The sequence below is a fragment of the Solea solea genome, chromosome 2 (assembly GCF_958295425.1).
Source record: "Solea solea chromosome 2, fSolSol10.1, whole genome shotgun sequence".
NCBI lineage: Eukaryota > Metazoa > Chordata > Actinopteri > Pleuronectiformes > Soleidae > Solea > Solea solea.
In genome coordinates this window covers 19,520,748-19,538,406 of record NC_081135.1, presented here as the reverse complement: position 1 = coordinate 19,538,406, position 17,659 = coordinate 19,520,748, and the positions used below count along the sequence as shown (strand labels likewise).

The following is a 17,659-nucleotide window of genomic DNA, read 5'->3' as shown; positions in this document are numbered from 1 at the left end:
ATGTGAGCCTTTCCATCAAATTTGCATTTCCAGCTCATTTCTGGCTAAAAGATCAATATGGAATCAATCATAGTGACAGGTGAGATGGTAAATTTGACCAGGCTGAACCATCCTCAGAGACTAGGTGATACATCAAAGCAAGGAGAAGCAGAACAGTAAAAAATAGCTTTTAATCAAATATTGATCCCCATGTAAATCATTCCATTAAATGATATAAAGCTCAAAATATTTGATTCATGATTATGCACTGATTTACACATGTGCAGTTGCTCATCCAGGTCAGGAAATTAAAGCTGTTGGTTAAAGGCACACACTTGAGTGTGTTCATAAAAAAATAGGATCTTAATATTTTCTGTGAAAAAAAGTATTCCATTATAACTTTTAAGAAATGTAATAATAATATAATAAATACAAAATATTACCTGTCATCTAATTTTGACAATTGGGTATTGTCTTGTTTATTTTTATCGCTATTAAAATATTTAAATAGTGGGCAGATTACAGTTTAATTTCAATTATTTAAAAATACATTTGAGGAAGAAGTTGCCTTAAAATCAGTGACACTGAAGTAAGTGTGGCTCATAAAAAAATGACAAGGCTGCTGTTTCTAAAATTGTCTTTGCAGTGGCAGCAGGTCTACCACCTCACACACCTCAAGTTTGTTCAACAGCATTGTGAAACTCAGCAGAGGTGTAGCCTACATTATCGATTCATTTGTTCAGAGACGGACAGGCTATCCATCATGGGCTAAGCTTTGCCCTGCACGTGTTGAAAACTTTCACGAAACTTTTTCACTGATGCTGCGCGCGTCTCCCTCCGACAGAGACGCACCAGCTCTCTCTCTCTCACACGCACACACGGTGTTTGAGCGTCTGGATGAAGTTATGCACATTCATACTGTAACAATCGATTATAAATTTCGACTGATTAGGTTAATCGTGTCGCTTGAAGCACTTGTTTCATGCAGGGGAAACGGTCTCCCCCTTCCTTGCTGCTGCGCTTTTACGCGCGGCTCTCGGTTAAAGACATCTAAGCCAAATACAGCTCTCCACTCACCTCGCGTTGGTGCAGTCGTTGTACAGCGTCTCGAAGTCTTTTCTGGAGATGAGTTTGCAGCGGTTCACCCCTGGCTGGATGGCGCCGAGCCCTCTGAGGATGCGGACCTGCTCCACGTTGCACACCACCGGCGTGATCTCTAGTCTCTTCAGCTTGGTGTAAACGGTGTGCAGTCCGCCGACCAGGTGCTTCAGGAACAGGTCGAAAGCCTGAGGAAGGCAGATGAGCTCGCAGCCGTCCACGGTGAAAGAGGCTACTTTGGCACCGCGCAACTCGACCATCCTGCACTCATTGTTTTGCGGTATGTTCTCAACTGGCGACGGGGTCGAGTACACGGGTTTGCCGGGTGGAAGAGCCGCGTTCGGGTTCGGGATCCCCGGGCTGCTGGTGGCGAGCAGCTCTGATCTGAACAGGTTCTGTCCGGGTCCGGATGGAGGAGCCAGGGATGGAGATGGCGATGAAGTTGTCGACGGCGGGGACGTGGTTGCGGAGGAAGTCGACATCGGTGGCGGTAGGACCAGAGGAGTTGGTGGGATCAGAGCAGCCGGTACGGCCATGGTCACCTACAGGAGGGGAAAGAGAGGAGCCGAAGTTCAAAGTAGAAAACCCAGCCTGCCGAGACACCCCCGAAATGAAAGAATCCACCAGAGTTTAGCTCCTCAGATAAGTTTGGAAGTAAAAAGAGCTGTGCCGAAAAAAGGGCGTGCTGGGTGAGGGTTTGGGGGGGCTGAGCGGCGGGACAATGATCAAAGATAGGAGGAGGAATGACAGGAGGAAAATGAGCTGAAAAGTGCAGCTCCGCTCTGTGGATGAGTTGTTGTTGTCACACGGTACAGAGAGGGAGGAGCTAGGGGACAGCGAAAGCCTTTTGAAGAACAGATACACTGGCTGCTGCTGCTGCTGGCTACTGCTGAAATGAAACGTCTGTAAAGACGTTGCATTGTTTCGGGATCCGGGTATGACCGTTTAACTAACACGCACGTGAGGTGTTTTTGGTCAAAAACACCTCTGAAATTCAGATGGTAGTTTGTTTGTTTGGTTGCTTATGCTCCTAACTCCACTTCCACATCCATGCAGGTTACACCTGCTGTCCCACAGCAGATATGCAAATCCACTGCACCACAGCTTTTCCCTACGAACTCCAAAATGTTCAGAACAATCTTTGCACAACCAACGACTCTTTGTGCGTTTTTGGTTGTTGTTGTTTTTTTTTTTTTTTTTTTTCAAACTTGTCATTTGTTTTCACTCAGGCCTTATTACTGTTCAAAATGTTTTTATAACTTTAATTCTCATGTCATATACTCTGACCCTGCTGTATAATGAGTCACTGTTCAAGGCACGTTCTATCTGTGAGAGGGAAAACTGTTTCTTTCAATAAGTCTTCTCTAGTTGTTGTATTGACACAGCCAAAGTGGCTACGGCATAACACAAGGTAGTAGTTGTTTTTAAGAGTTTAAAAACTAAACACAAACTAGACTTTGTATTGTACAAAGTGTTTATATATAAGTAAAGATTAAGTGCATTACTTAGCAAACTTGTGATCTAATGTAAGTCATACATTACTGGTGCTACATCATACATTCCAGTTATCCAGTGTCCTCAAGCAATGTTGTTGAATTTCCTTGTGATCGCTGGACTTTGCTGGAGATGGAGTTGCAAAAACTGCATTTCAGAATTTGATGGTGTGAGAATACCGCCAAATATTCCAAAAACAAAACACTTACACTGGTAATAAAAATGGTTAAGTGTTGATGTCAACGACTGCACAACCTCCAGACAGAATATCATATTGTTCTAGGATTGTACTATTTTATGAGGCCAAGCACTGAACAAAGCTTGCTGAACAAAGCTTGACCCAGCTGGAACGTGAACTCTCAAACTTTCCATCAATCTCAATTTCAGACAGTGCAGAGGGGAAAAAGGGGACAAAGGTAGAGAGGGAGGAAATGCAGCACTGTACCAACGGTCGACTTTATATAAAGTAAGGGCCACTTTACGTAGCATTTAACCTCTGTGTTACATCATAAAGTCAAGAGTATTTACTCACAAATCCATCAGTCAGTGCAACACTAGACAACTCCGGGATCCTAAAGAGGCAGGAGAAATAAAAAACAAATCAGACAATTCATTAACACAATATGACCTAAAAATGTATCTTTTTGGTATGGCAGAAAACTACAAGTGGCTCAGCAAACTGATTTACAGGCAGAGTGTGTGTACTTTTACAGAAATCAATGTGGTGTTTCGACATTTGCTTGCATAAGCACAAATGTTAAGGTTTCAACTTTTCCTACCCTATATAGGTGGCACCCATTTCCTTAGATTTCCAATTAACCTGGAACGTGGGAACACATGATGGAAGCGCGTAAGTCGTTAAGAACAGCACATTTGCCTTTATAGTCCGTGTATCCCTGTTGTCCTGTTGTGTCCGATCAGCTTTAAGATAAGCAGCAGAGTGCCATTTCAAAATTATCATTCAAGGAAAGAGGTAGCTTGTAGTGTAAAATCAATAGCTGCTTAAAATTCATTGCCAGGCAATCCATTTGCCCTTTATGTTGCTAACCTTTCACTTAAATATGCACCATATTAAGATTTCATTATATACAATGAATGTCACAACAGTTTGCCCACTATTTCTCTTGTTTGCATGGGTTAACTGCAAATCATTGCGCCTGTAATGCCTGAAAGATGACTTAAATTAACACTACGTGGGTGAAAATAAAAACGGGGGGAAATATATGAGCATGAGGAGCCTGATAGGTATTAAAAGGCTCCACAGGATATGTATGATGTTTTTAGATACAGAGGCCTTTCAACAGACTGGGTGGGCTGTAATGTGTTGGCCCCCACTTATGAAAACACTGTCTAAGACAAAAACACAAGTCACTATAGTGGTACAGTGATTTACACAACAAACCTTTGTTGATCTAATGCAGTGCAATAACCTAAAGTCAAGTGTGGGAACCTGCAGTATCTTGGATGGAAATACAGGGAAATTATAACTGGAAATGGGTCATTATATGTCCTTCAGTCATTGTGGCTCCTTTAAAAATGTTCTTTGCTGTAGTTAAAAATAAGCAGCATGAAGTTTCCAGCGTGACCAAACTAAGTGACATAAATAGTTAAAGAGTTTTGCTAAAAGTACACTAAAGCACAGTACATGTGAGATTGAAGTAAACAAATGACTATGTCAAAATGTAATCACCCGGCATGATGTATGGCATCAGGAAAGTGTTTTGAAAACGTATAGATATGGGACAAGACTTGTGTATGATCAATGACACAGTATATTGTTTGATGTCATAATTTATTCACCCCATAAAGCTTTGATAAAACAATGTTGAAAAGCAATTTAAATTGAATTCATTTAAATGTCAATTCTCATGGTTAGGATTTTTCTATAATTGGCTATTTAATTAAAATAATTTTCATAGTCATTAATACTGCTGGCAACTTGTAGCGCACTGACGTGTTTTAATTACATGGTATTAACAAAATTGATATGCTTTAGAAAGCATAGTGAATAAGAAATAATTAGACCAATCATACATCATCCTCTTATGGACATTAAGTGTATCACAATATAATTGATGAACTTAAAAAACGAGAGAGATAAATAACTTTAATTGTACAGAGTTAGTGTACAGAGCTTGGAACAAAGAATCATACTCACGATGTATTATATTTCAGAGGCAATTCATTATCTGTAACATCACTTAGCTCTCTGTGCCCAGCACTCTCCTCTAACCTATGATTACATGACATTTGAAAGCAGTGATACTGTGTAGTCTTTTATAATGTCCTTTTACCTAGTCTGCATAAATCTTCTGATAAACTGTTTTTCCCTGCATTGCCAAATAAAGCGGGGAGAGAAGCAGCTTTGGACGCAAGAATAATTTAGATGCTTGGAATTAAACGCTTATTGATCATGAATATTTGTTTCTCCAAGGTTACACTTCCTTGACCTCATCTATCCTTAGACTCCGTCCAACACAAACATGCCACTAGGGGTAAAGGGGGCGGTGTCATAGAGCACCGTGATGGTGGCAGGGTGTGTGATAATATTCTACACTGACCACCTTCCTTTCTTTGCGATTATGAATAAAAGAACCCGAGTTACACGAAAAGTTAACAGTCTCTGGAGCATATGTTCTGGAATTGTGTGATGATGTGATCCTGTAACAGTCTACATTATATCTGAAACAGCTGATGTGGTGATTAGACTAACAATGTGGGATGTGGACTTTATTTGGGACTTGGACAAAAAGTGAACATTTTTAAAAAATAATAGAAAGGACAGCCACATCCAGTAAAAAGGGTGCTAAATCAATCAAAAAAATTGGTAGCAGTAAAAAAGGAAGGTAAAGACACTCACACCTTGGCGCTCCCATTTTAATTATTTATGTATTGTTTATTGATGTTTCCACCACATCAGGCTCTTCCTTAGACTATCCGTTTCCTTTTTACTTGTTGGACAGAATAAGGCATCAGCCTTGAATCTGAACACATTTGATCATGTTCTGACATTTTATTGACCATTTCATTTAAACTGAATAAGCAGATTTATCAGTTGACATGAAACTGCTTTTGTAGCGCATACTTTTTTGTAGCATACACACTTCACCAACTTACACTGACTTTTGCGTGTAAACTCAAAGCAAAGCATTTTTTAAAGGGCACACATTAAAAAAGTGACCAACAATGGAAAACAAAAACTGGTGTTAATTTGTGGATACATCATTTTGTGTAGATTTAGCTAATCTCAATAAGATGACACAATAAGATGATCGGAAAGATGATCGGAAATATCACCCAAACAAGCTGATTTATACACAGTGACGTTAACCTTAACAGAGAGTGAACTGTAAATATGGGTGTACATGCACAATTCTCTGCCTCTACAGCCTCCTGGTAACCTCAAAAGGGGAGAAAATGGAGCTCACTTCCTTTTCAAAGAGCCAGCCTCACCAAGTTCCACAATTACAGCAGTCACGGCCCACATCCTTCAGTACTTCATTTGATGCCACACAGCTTCCAATATAACTGGGGTGCAGGAAACAGAGAGATTTGTGGATATCTAAATTGCTAAAGCAGAAACCTGTATAAACAGCGGTAATTACCGGGCCATTGACAGTCTCTCAGTGTTGTGCTCATTCTGCCACAGCCGCAGTGATTAAAATGAATCCTCATCGACTTCTCCATTAAAGCGCTGGCAGGAGCGATCCTGTGACCTTTCCCCATTGATTGAACATAACAATCACAATTCAATTGTAATGCAAAGAGAACATTTGTTATAATGTACATGAGATGCATGAGCCATTTCCTGGGTGCAGGGAAGGGTAATCAATGGAGTGACTCTTGGCGTGATGCAAGGAGAATTCATACAGCCTGCAGTGTATGATGGAAGGCAATGATATGCGTGTAAACACTTTGATTTCTCTCTGCTCATCGTTCAATAGGATAACAACAAATCCTAATTTTTATTACCACATAACTGCCCAATGCACACTGCTCTGATTGGCAGTGATGTGCATGTACAAACAGCCTGACGCACATCTGATTCAATCTGAGATCGACGTTTCATTCAGGTACTTTGCCACAAAAACATCACGTGACTTCGGGAACATATTGCGACAGTCGCAGAATTACTAAGCGGAAGACTGAGTACCTACATAAACCCATGCAAAGGCAGCAACACTGTAAGTTCTTGTGACAGTAAAGCAAGGACAAGCTTGTAAAACTGTAATTACTAATGATTAGCTAAACTCCAGCGAGTGAAACCACAACTTGCGCTCTCCGTGCAACACAAAAAGAGAAAAAAAAAGAAGACACGATAGGCATAACAACCCCTCATCATTCAGCCCCATTTTAAAAGCTGCACTTGATCACGCCTTTCAAAAAACTGTCTTATGAAGAGTGTATGCGAATGATGTCCTTAAGGGATTTCTTTTTAGAATCAGGAGATTATAGTTTACACGGACATTAAACAGATTAAACCAGCCGGCTCTCTAAAGGCAGTTTATCTAATGGAGAAAATGTGGTATGCTAATTGAGAAATTCCGATGGTAAAATTATATTTAAACCTCTCTCTCTCTTTCTCTCTCTTTCTGTCTCTCGCTCTCTCTCTCCCGTGCTCTCTCACTGCAAGAGGATTTTAGTTTGGCTTGATGAAATCAAACGGCTAATCACAGCCATAAGCTGTGAGACGTTGGCTGAGCGAAACAGTGTTTGCTATGCTAAAAGGTAATTGTCTCGGAAAACTTCATCGATGACAGATTCAATTCCATTTAGTAAATGTTTAATAAATGCTGTACAAACAGGCAGGCCTATCTTACTGTGCTTAGAAAACAAAGGGAAACTTTAATTGCTTTAATCATCTCTAGCTTTGACGTTGTTATTGGCCTTAAAAATAGCAGTTAACAGAAACTGTCCTGCAGAGGAAATTGAACCACATTTGGAAAACGATCCGCAATTAAGATAGGGGCATCCCGAGCAGCTAGGTCCAGGAGAATTGTTATGACTAGGAAAAACATTCCGACTCATACAAAGCTATTCAATTAACAGAAAGACCCAAGGAAAACAACCTCCCTATTATGTATCACTTACTTTAATCAGATTGAAAGCGATTGTATTCCTTTTTGAAAACCCTTTAACACAAACATGTTAATTAACAGATAGGAGGGTGGAAAGATGTATTTTTCATTAGTGGGTGAAATAATGTTCCCCTTTAAAATCAAGGAAAATCAACTGCTTACTGCAGTTAAACCAGTCAGCGGTGTAAATTCCCTGCCAGCATTTTTATTTAAAACCTCATTAATGTGTTTCAACCCAGCATAGCTGTACCTTTAATCTGCACTAAAAGGAAATAATGCGTTTCCTGCTTTATTTACCAGCCTTACTTAACAAGTGTTCCTGTACAATTAGAATTCTTAATAGATCTGGAAACAAAAGGACTTTGAAGGTGGGAAAGTGCTGACATTATTTCACAAGGGAAAAACACTCTTGAGAAAAAAGATCTGCTGTAAATGTAGTTTCCTGGAACACAGGCGCACTGCAATGTTGGTCTCTCTCATTAGAAATGCCATGCACAGGACATAAATCAAGGCCCGTAAAACATTTCATTGCCATACAACACTAAATTACACACTTGCTGGTTTGCCATACTGATTGTGTTTAAACATTGTAATTTTACTTTTATTCCCATTAAATCTATGCAGAGTTTTACAATCCATAAACAGGGTATCTGTAATAAAAGTTAATAAATGTCAAAATTTGCATTTGGAAGAGAAAAAAAAAAACCTACATTTTTTTCCAAATATCAATCTAGGAACCTTTCAATATTTCATCAAACAAAATGCTAATTGTACCTTTAGGAATTTAGGACATGTGACATGAAATGAGATGAAATGTACTTTGGAATCAAAAAATCCATTCTGCTGGTATAAGTGTCAGACTGAAGCATAGCAGACAAGGACTGTTTTAGAAAAGAACAAATGTAACAGGATCAATAAAAGTATATACATCAATAGAGAATGATCTCCAAGATTGATTTCACACCAGCCTGTTGTACTGGACTGGATTAATTATATTATATTATATTATATTATATTATATTATATATATTATATGTACTGGACTGGATTAATTAAAAAACATACGTCACTTTTACACTTTCTCCCTTTTGTTTGGTAAGACATAGGGTCCTGCAATTTATTAGGATCACACTGAAACATGTTTTCCATCCTTAAACTCTATGAAAAGCTTAAAACAAGGTAAATTACATGGTGAAAGGATTTCTCTCGCTTTCTCATGTGATTGTTATGTTTGGTTAATGATTTTGTGTGACACAGCAAATGGAGCTGCTATATGTCAAAAAGACACAAGAACAATTTTAGATATTCGTCTAACAAGTATTTATCCTTATACTATTCTAGTTTATAACTTAGATTGTATATGATACATGGGATTGGACATGGTGGAGTTATATGAGAAAAACAATCCCTCACGTTGTCTGTGCCAGCAGCTTATAATGACCCATACTTACCATTTATTATTATGCAAATTGTAGCGTCTGTTAAAATTATGACAGGAAGATGGACGTTAGATAACGTAGCACAAAGACTGGCAAACTGTAAGTTAGGAGTTGGTTGGAACGGATCAGTGGGTCAACAAAACGAGGTCATTCTACAGGATAAATAAAATGTGCTTGGACAAAGTTAAGTCTTTTCTGATTTTGGGTGCACAAACCACATTCTGACAGAGACAACTTTGAGTGAGCTAAAACCCATGTTCTTGAATGTGTTGTTTTGTCCACAAACCAAAATTATTCAGTGTTAATGATTTTGTTTCATGGAGCATAGAAACCAGAAAATATTCACATTTAAGAAGCTGACAAATCAGAGCGCTTGTTTTAATTATTTAAAAAAAAAAAAACAACCTTGAACTGATTAATTGATTATCAAAATTTGACAATTAATTTAGTAATTGATAAATAATCAATTAATCAAATAAACATTGCCGCTCTAGAGACGAACCACCCTTCAATCGTTATCACATCAACAGTCAGTTTGGAGTGTCCAATTAACCTCTGTATTTTTTTGGACTGCGGAAAAAACCCACGCATACACGGGAAAAAAATCCAAATGTGACACAGTTAGGCCCTCAGCTGAACCAGGAGCCGAACTGGCGACCTTCTTGCCGTGAGGCAACAATGTTAGCCATTGCAGCACTGTGTGAACCATATGGATTGTTCAGATATGGCCAAAACCAAACTAGTAAACATTGGTGTCGTTAACAGAGAATCTTCACATAATTCCACGGTTTGGCAAACAAAGCTAAACACAAGCTGCTCACCAGTTCAACCTCATCATCAGACAGTCAAAATGAAAGCAACCAGTGATGCATGGCCACATCATCTGATCCTATACGGTGTCACATGGTCATGTTAATGTTTATTTATGATTATCACCGTATGATACTGATGTTATGATGCATGATATGATACTAAAAATTTATATTATGAGTGAGTATAAGAAGCCATTCTTCATTTTAGTATCAAAGCTGCAATACATCAAAAAGTCTTGGCAGGGCAGCACCATGTGCTATAATATCTCTCAGTTTGCAGTAGGTCACTATGCTCTGGTGACTTCATCAACTATGCATCCAACAACAATGATTATTCATGTCATTCTTCAAACATCCTTGAGAGGATCTCGATGCCGCAGTGATTCAACCTTTTGTATTAATTCAAGCTTGGCTAAGAATGTACCATCTGGGCCCTTGTACTTCATGATTAATGCCAAAGACTTGATTCATATGTGCAAATGGAGTTTAATAAACAAGGATTTCAGAGTTAAATGGCACATACAAATGTTTGGGATGAACTCAATCATAGTATCTAATTTGTGTTTGTGGTAATAGAGCCAGCTCATAATTGTTCCCCGCAATCGTCTCGGAGATACACAAATATGGGGATTTTGTGATTATCATGAAGTGTTTCCTTCCAGAGAGAAAATAATCCTACAATTCTAAGATGACTTCAGACATATGTACATAAGATTTCTTATTTGGTCCGAATTAACTTACCACTCCTACAGCATGATTAAGTCTGGCATAGAGAATAATTACTGCTCATCACTGTACAGATTAAACGCCAGCAAACTTTCCCCCCTTTCATAACAACGTTGTTTGTACTAGACATTGTGGCTCGGCAAACAAAATTAACTTTGTAATCCTTCTCTTGGTCGCATTCTCTTACACCATTTCAATGTCACACTGCTTACTACAGACTCCATGAGGGAAGGCACCGGGTTCTGCTGACAGCAATGTGACACGGAGGCACCACACAACAGTGACCTCTGCAGGAACACAAAGCACATCAACTGAAATTCATGCTCACTTTAACACCGTTACTTGATTCTGTCATTCTCTAACATATTTCCAGTTTATAGACCCTGAATGTGCATATTAAAACCTTGAAGTCAGTGTTGCTGCTACACTGTTGAATTTTTGCTTCATTTATGAGTTATCACACAAACAGAGCATGAAGGTTGCTCTTATAAATGCTATAAAACATTACTGTTGCTTTTGATTTCTGTTGCGATCCTTGAATCTGACTCAAAAACAATTAAGACACCTTTTGGTTTGAGCAAATATTATAATACTTGTTTTACATTAAAGTATGTTTTTAATGTCAGTTTTAATGAAACAGGGTTGTGCAAATCACTTTTTATTTAATTTTTTTCAGTAGCAATTCAACAGAGTATATCGATGTCTCGAAGCATTGTTTTAATATACTTTAAGAGACAAGTCACATAATTGCTTTCAGTTTTTTTTACCTCAGATTCATGCAATGTAGTTAAAAATATTTTTGTAATTCTCCTGCCAAAAAAAGATTGTTTACAACCAAAATGTACTGGTTTCTTTAACTTTCATTAAAAGGCAAAAATGAATCTTTATTTATGGGGGATTTGTTTCAGTAATTATCAATATCAACTGATATGAAAATATGTATGGTGTGGCAGCATCAACCTGTGAGACTCTAAGCTACATATAGCAACAGATTGCGATGCAGACACGCATTATGGAAAGGTGGAATGCAAACAGGTGAGGCTGCTGCATATTAAAAAAAAAATGCACCCCAACCCCTCTGCTTTTAACTGAAGACAAAGAACAGTGCAGAGCAGTGTCTTTAGTGTTATAGAGGAGGAATGGGAGGGTGCCAAGCCACGCAGACCACAGCCAAGTGCAGGATCACAGAGGAGGAATGAATGATGCTCAGATAAGGGACAAAGTAAAGAGGGCAGACCAAACAGGAAAACTAAGAAGGGAGAATGTGTGGGGCGTTGCCTGCCTGAGCAGGAAAATGTGCCGATACAAATATGTTTTGTATTTTTTGTTGTTTTATTTCTGTGTTATATAATCTTGGCTGTGTATTTTTACAGTTTACATATCAGGGCATATTTACAACTATGAGACACAAAGATAGTGCATACATCTCTTGTTTTACAGCTGACATATGACACACATCTATCCAGATATCTAGCTGAGAGAGAGAGAGAGGCAATAAAACAAACTAACCAGTCAGTGAGACGTAACTTCTTTAGTGGAAGCAATAAATCTTCACACATCTTAATACCTTTACCGTATTATAATGCAACTGTAACGTACTTTTGCTGTGGTGATTAATGATTAGACATTATTGAACTCTGAAGATAAACAAAATTCACACTTTAAAGTGTGAGAACTTGGGATACAAAATGCAGTTAATGAGTGAATACACTCATGGCACAAATACAGACCTTACCGTATAAAATTAGTCACCGAGAATAGGGCTAGAGTGAAAAAAAAAAACATGAAGCAATCTGCCTCTTGTTCCACACAAGAGACCTCAAGAACGCAGGCTATGCCGTGCCCCCGCTTTCTTTTTAACCGGAGTTCTCCTTTCAAATTCACTTCAGCAGCACAAAAATTCTCCCAGGAGACAGCATTGTCCTCCCGCTTGTCCCTTGGGTTTCCCATCTCTCACTAAGATCTCTTCACTCCACACAATTTAGCCCCACACCTAGAAGATTTTTTTTTTTTTTCTCCACAGTACCCTCTTTTTCAACAGTTCAATGCAATTTAATGAAAATTAATTAAAGCCACCTCTAAATGCACATACTGTTTAAAGGCTTTCTGTAAAATGTTTCAGTTCTCAGTGTTTTTTTTCCCCAACAAGGACAATCTGGAACTATTGTATTGAAAAGGCTTTCACTGGTTTTGCCCCCTTGAATAATAATCTCTGTTGTGTTATTATGTGTGAAAATAAAAGGTATACACATTTTCCCTCTCTCTCTCTGTCTGGCTGCATTCAGGAACCTTAGAATAGCAAATTTTACACTGATGGCTGAGTCGCAATTGCAGTTACAAATGTACGAACACTATACTTCCATAATAACGTGGTCCAAATGTTTCAAAAGGCACATAGGCTTGCTCTAGTGAACTTGAATGTGTGGTCCTTGGTGCATAAAGTAAGCATAAGGCCAACTCCACCGCGATGAGGCTTTAACTGAATGAAATGAAAAGCCTAAGGCATCAAAGTTAATACATTAACGCAGAAAAGTAACATACAAGAAATACTAAGAAATGAACTAGAACAAATGATAGAGAACACTGGAGAAATAATGGTTATGCAAGTCTTTCTCACTGAGACAGCATTTGTCAGTTCAATTCTAAACGTGTAGCTCCGTAATGATTAAGGAAATAAAAAAAAATATTAATATAAAATGGCAGTGTGGGCTTATCTTTCTGACATCCTGCCACAGCCAGAGGCTCTTGCCACAAAAAAAACATCACATAAACCACTTTTGTGATTCCAAAGTATCACAATATTATCATATCTATTCACTACTAGCATGATGCAAATAGGCTCACTGGCATGCCTGCCTCTACAAAACTCTCCCACAGGGCTCTAATAAAACAGTACAATTTCCCACTTTCCATTCTCCCTCAGAAACACACCAGTCTACAGCCCTGTGATCTGTGACAGACAAAATGAGACGCAGCAGCTACAACAGAACTGAGACACAGAGTATTCCCCCGCGCTCCTCGAATAGATAATGCTTTTCCTTCACATTCCTTTATTCTTTCAAAAAGGAATGCATCAGAGGCCAAATATTAATTCTTTGCGTCATATGGAGGAGCTACGCAAGTGGCATACTAGGATGGGCTTTTGAATGATTAAGGGAACACATAAAGGGTTTCTTGTGGCGCTTTGAACTTTCTGCAGAGTTCTGAGTGCTCTCAACTTATTCCCCACTCTGCAGGAGACTTGATGTTAAAAGACAACATTAATGAAAGCTCTGTAACAGGTAGAGACAGAGAGATTAATGCAATCTAAACACAGACAGCAAAGAACTGGCACTGGTTATCAGGTGAATGGGGAAACACTTTTCCTCACTCTTACTCCTTCCTCCCACCATGAATCTCCTTTAAAGAAATGCCAATAGATCTGATTGCCTAATTCTCTTTTCCCTCCCTCCCTCACCAACCCCATGTTGATGCACGTGTGGGGGAATCACTTCAAGGAATGACATTGACTGGGGAAGTGCTGACTTGCACCACTGTTTGTCTTTTGATGTGAGAGATCAAATCAATGTGCACAGCGTTCTCCGAGCAATGTGCAGGCAGATTAGCATTAGCCTGAAGGTGCCTGCTCGCCCTCAATCATTAGCGTTTACGTCTGACTCTCTAAATAATCAGGATTTACTCAGTGCTGTTGCGTGCTGTATTGATAGGTGCAAAAACAGCCTAACATTTTAGATGGCGGGTAATGTAAGGCTGTCATAATGAGACTAACACCTACATAAGCCACAGACACTGCCTGACACTGACATTTGTTATTGGTGTGAGCTGTTATTTGTCACTGGTCTGGTGTGCAACGGTGCTTTCACATGGAAAATACCACGATGAGATCTCCTGAGTGCTTAAGTCAGATGGATTGAATGCTCTTGAACACTGATAAAGGTTGATTTCAGGTTGTGCTAACATTACTGCGGGCAGACTAATGCAGAATAATTGTCATACTTTGTCCTGTCAAAAGCCAGAACAATAACATATTTAACGTGCTAAAAGTTTGAGAAACAAGTGTAGTGTGTCAATTTACGTATACATATACGTACGTATACAAGAATATCCTCCCGATCCTGTCAGCGTTTCAACTAAAGTAGTCAAACAAAAATTGTGTAAAGAATCCATTAAGACGTACAAGTTTGGGATTAAAAAGGTGTGAGGATCTTGGCAATGCTGTTCTGCCACATTTGAATGTGTGCTGTTTGCCTGTAACTTCATGCTAATGATCAAAGTTGGGGGGGGGATTCTCCTGAGTGTAAGTTATGAAGATGAGATGAAGAGAGAGAGAGAGAGAGAGAGAGAGAGAGAGAGAAACTGCTTTGCTGCCCTGCTTTGAACACTTTTACACTTTCCAACAAGCTTTGTTTTTTAATTGGCTGAAATTAATCTTAGGGATGTAGATGCCTGATTTGCATTCATTAAAACCCAACCAAAAGAAGTCATGCTTAATTCCAATCAAATTTGCTTAATTATGCATGGCGAAATATTCCCAAATGAGCTGTGGATTTTTGTTAGACCTTTTTTTGTTTCCTATAGCAAATAAAATGTAATGAAGCTGTCTTTTTGTGTTTTACTGAATGTTGAGGAGCACATGAGGAGCACCTTGAGTCTGGGCTGAAAACAATATTACTGCTAAAGTAATTATAAGAATCTGCATTTTTCATTGTTAATTGTGGATGTCAGCATCATTAATTTTAATTTACGGCAGGCAATAAAATTAAGAATACTTTGTGCTGATGTTTTAAATCATGCCTGTGAAGGGGACACATAATGCAACTTAAATCTCAAGTAGATATTGATTGGGGTGGATGGTCTTTTCTATGAATCTTAAATAGGCAGACGCTGGGAATCTGCTTGAGACTTCACTTTTACGAGTTAACTCCAGCGCCAGATAACACGAGAGCAATACAATTAAAGAAGTGTCAGTTTGTGCGCACACGCAAATGTCCGCGTGCACACTCAATCAGCAAACTACATGACAGAAAGATCATAAAGAAGTAAATGCAACACAGTGCTGTGTAGCCCGGACTAAGTTGTGCTTGAGGAACTGATAATAAGATCACACCTGTTCATCCAAAATCAAGAATATCTGAAGTCCTATGAACAGTTTTCCATATTCCTTGTTTTCCTATTTTGTCACTCATACTGATTAGTTTGTCGGACATTGTCGGACTGTTTGTACAGGCAGAATGAAAGCATAACAGAGGAGTTTGAGGTGTGGTAGTGTACAGCACATGGTCTGTGGGGGATGACATTGTGTGTTTCTGCTCCAACACGTGATTTATAGCTTCATTTGGATCGTGCTTGTACGAAACACATCCTGCTGCGGCAGGAGCTTTAGTGCATTGTAGTCTGAAAACAAAGGAAGAATAAAATTGATCTTTCTGGACACACACAAAATCAATGAATGGCTATTTCCTGTTGCATGGCATGTTTCTCCAACTGACTTGCTCAATCCTTGAACTTTCCATGTGTCCTCTTTGCTGGAGAGGAAAGGTCTTCAGAGTTCATTGGAAACTTGAGATGATCCTTTCAGATTCTTCAGAACAGAGACATTTTTGTTGGTGTTGTTTTTTCACTCAATGCCTTGACCCTTGAAACGAAAATATTGAAGGGACCTTTGTTTCACATTTGGTCAACATTTACTTATTGGATTAATAAAAAGAATAACAAGCTTATTCAGTGTTTTCAATTAAATGTGTATCCTGGTGACTTTTGCTGTGGCAAACTTTTCAGTGAAATAATAGCGACATAACTAAAGAAAAATGAATCTATGTTAACTGTGTTGACTGATATAGGTTTGTTTAACGTGCTAGACATCAGAGGATGTGTTTGTACCTGTTGTACAATGCATTCTGTTCTCCAAAGAGGTGATTGTGTTTCCAACACAAAAAGGACTTAACGGTGATGTTCAATTGTTCTCATTCAGGCTGGCTGTGAGCCAGTGGCTCCTTCATGACACATGGAGCTGGTACACTATCAGCTCCCCTCTCCTCTTCCTGTCTGCTTTCCTGGCGGTGACTGAAGCAAGTCACTCTAATGCAACAATGATGGTGATTTCACTCTGCTTATCGAAGCGAGTAAGTACTTAAGCAGCTGCTTGTACTTTGATCCAATTTACTTCCTGAATGTGTGCTTCCTCATGCACAGTAAACAGGCCTGCCTAAACTGTCATTAGTTCAAAGCTAAGGCAAATAGTTCACATGATTATTGTTTGCTCATTTTTTTGTTCTGCTTTGTTCACTGGCTCTGTTAACAGAACTGAGTTAACTTAAGTGACAGGCCCTCGCAGTAGGGGATGTATTTCAGGTATCAATTCGTATGTTATGGCAATGGCTGTAATTCAATATTGCCAGCGGAGCTATGGAGGTTGAATGGGTAAGCCATAAGTTGAATACCTCAACCTTTAACATCATTGTGTGCTTGACTCATCCCCAAGGACAGAACAGATAAAAGATGATCAGTAAGAAAATTGATAGCACTGATTTAATAAACATCCTCAAAATGATCTCTGTGACCTGCGGGTAACGCAGCAGTCACTCGCACTTCTCCTGGGTTAAGGAATCAAGTGAGATGATTCATTTGAGTGACTGAGGTAGTTGAGTTTGATGGATCATTCCTAAAAGCATCATTGCTAATCTTCAGCTCCTCTTTTTTAGGTTATTCACAGATCAGTGAGTTTTCCAGCTAATCCTGGACCTGACGCTGCTCTTGTCTGTGTACATGGTATTCATCATACTCTGACAGGGAGAGTCCTTCAGACGACAAATAACCTTCAGAGAGGGGAGGCAGGCAAGCAGTAGGTGTGCAGTTATTTTGGATACATTTCACAGTGGAGTAGGAAAGCTGCATGGGAGATGTATGGTGTCCTTGTTGGGTGCAGAGAGATGGACCCTTCTCCGTTTCCTGGCATAATCATTCTGAGCCTCAGCCATGCCTTCGACAACTCAATCAGACAGCCCTCTACCTGTAAAGTGGCTGGGTTGATTTG

General features: G+C 39.1%; 1 protein-coding gene across 7 annotated transcripts in view; it reads right to left on the bottom strand.

Annotated features, from left to right (window-relative positions):
- The window catches only part of dachd (dachshund d), an 88,772-nt gene extending 86,789 nt beyond the window's left edge, over window positions 1-1,983 (bottom strand). For 5 of the 7 annotated variants that reach the window (XM_058622409.1, XM_058622413.1, XM_058622411.1 and 2 more), the window contains exon 1: window positions 1,057-1,976. In XM_058622409.1, coding sequence (XP_058478392.1) covers window positions 1,057-1,613 — 557 coding nt within the window. In that variant the 5' untranslated portion in view covers window positions 1,614-1,976. Of the gene's footprint in view, window positions 1-1,056 lie in introns of all 7 variants that reach the window. The other 2 variants (XM_058622410.1, XM_058622414.1) reach the window with 1 other exon arrangement.
- Between the last annotated feature and the right edge of the window lie 15,676 nt (window positions 1,984-17,659).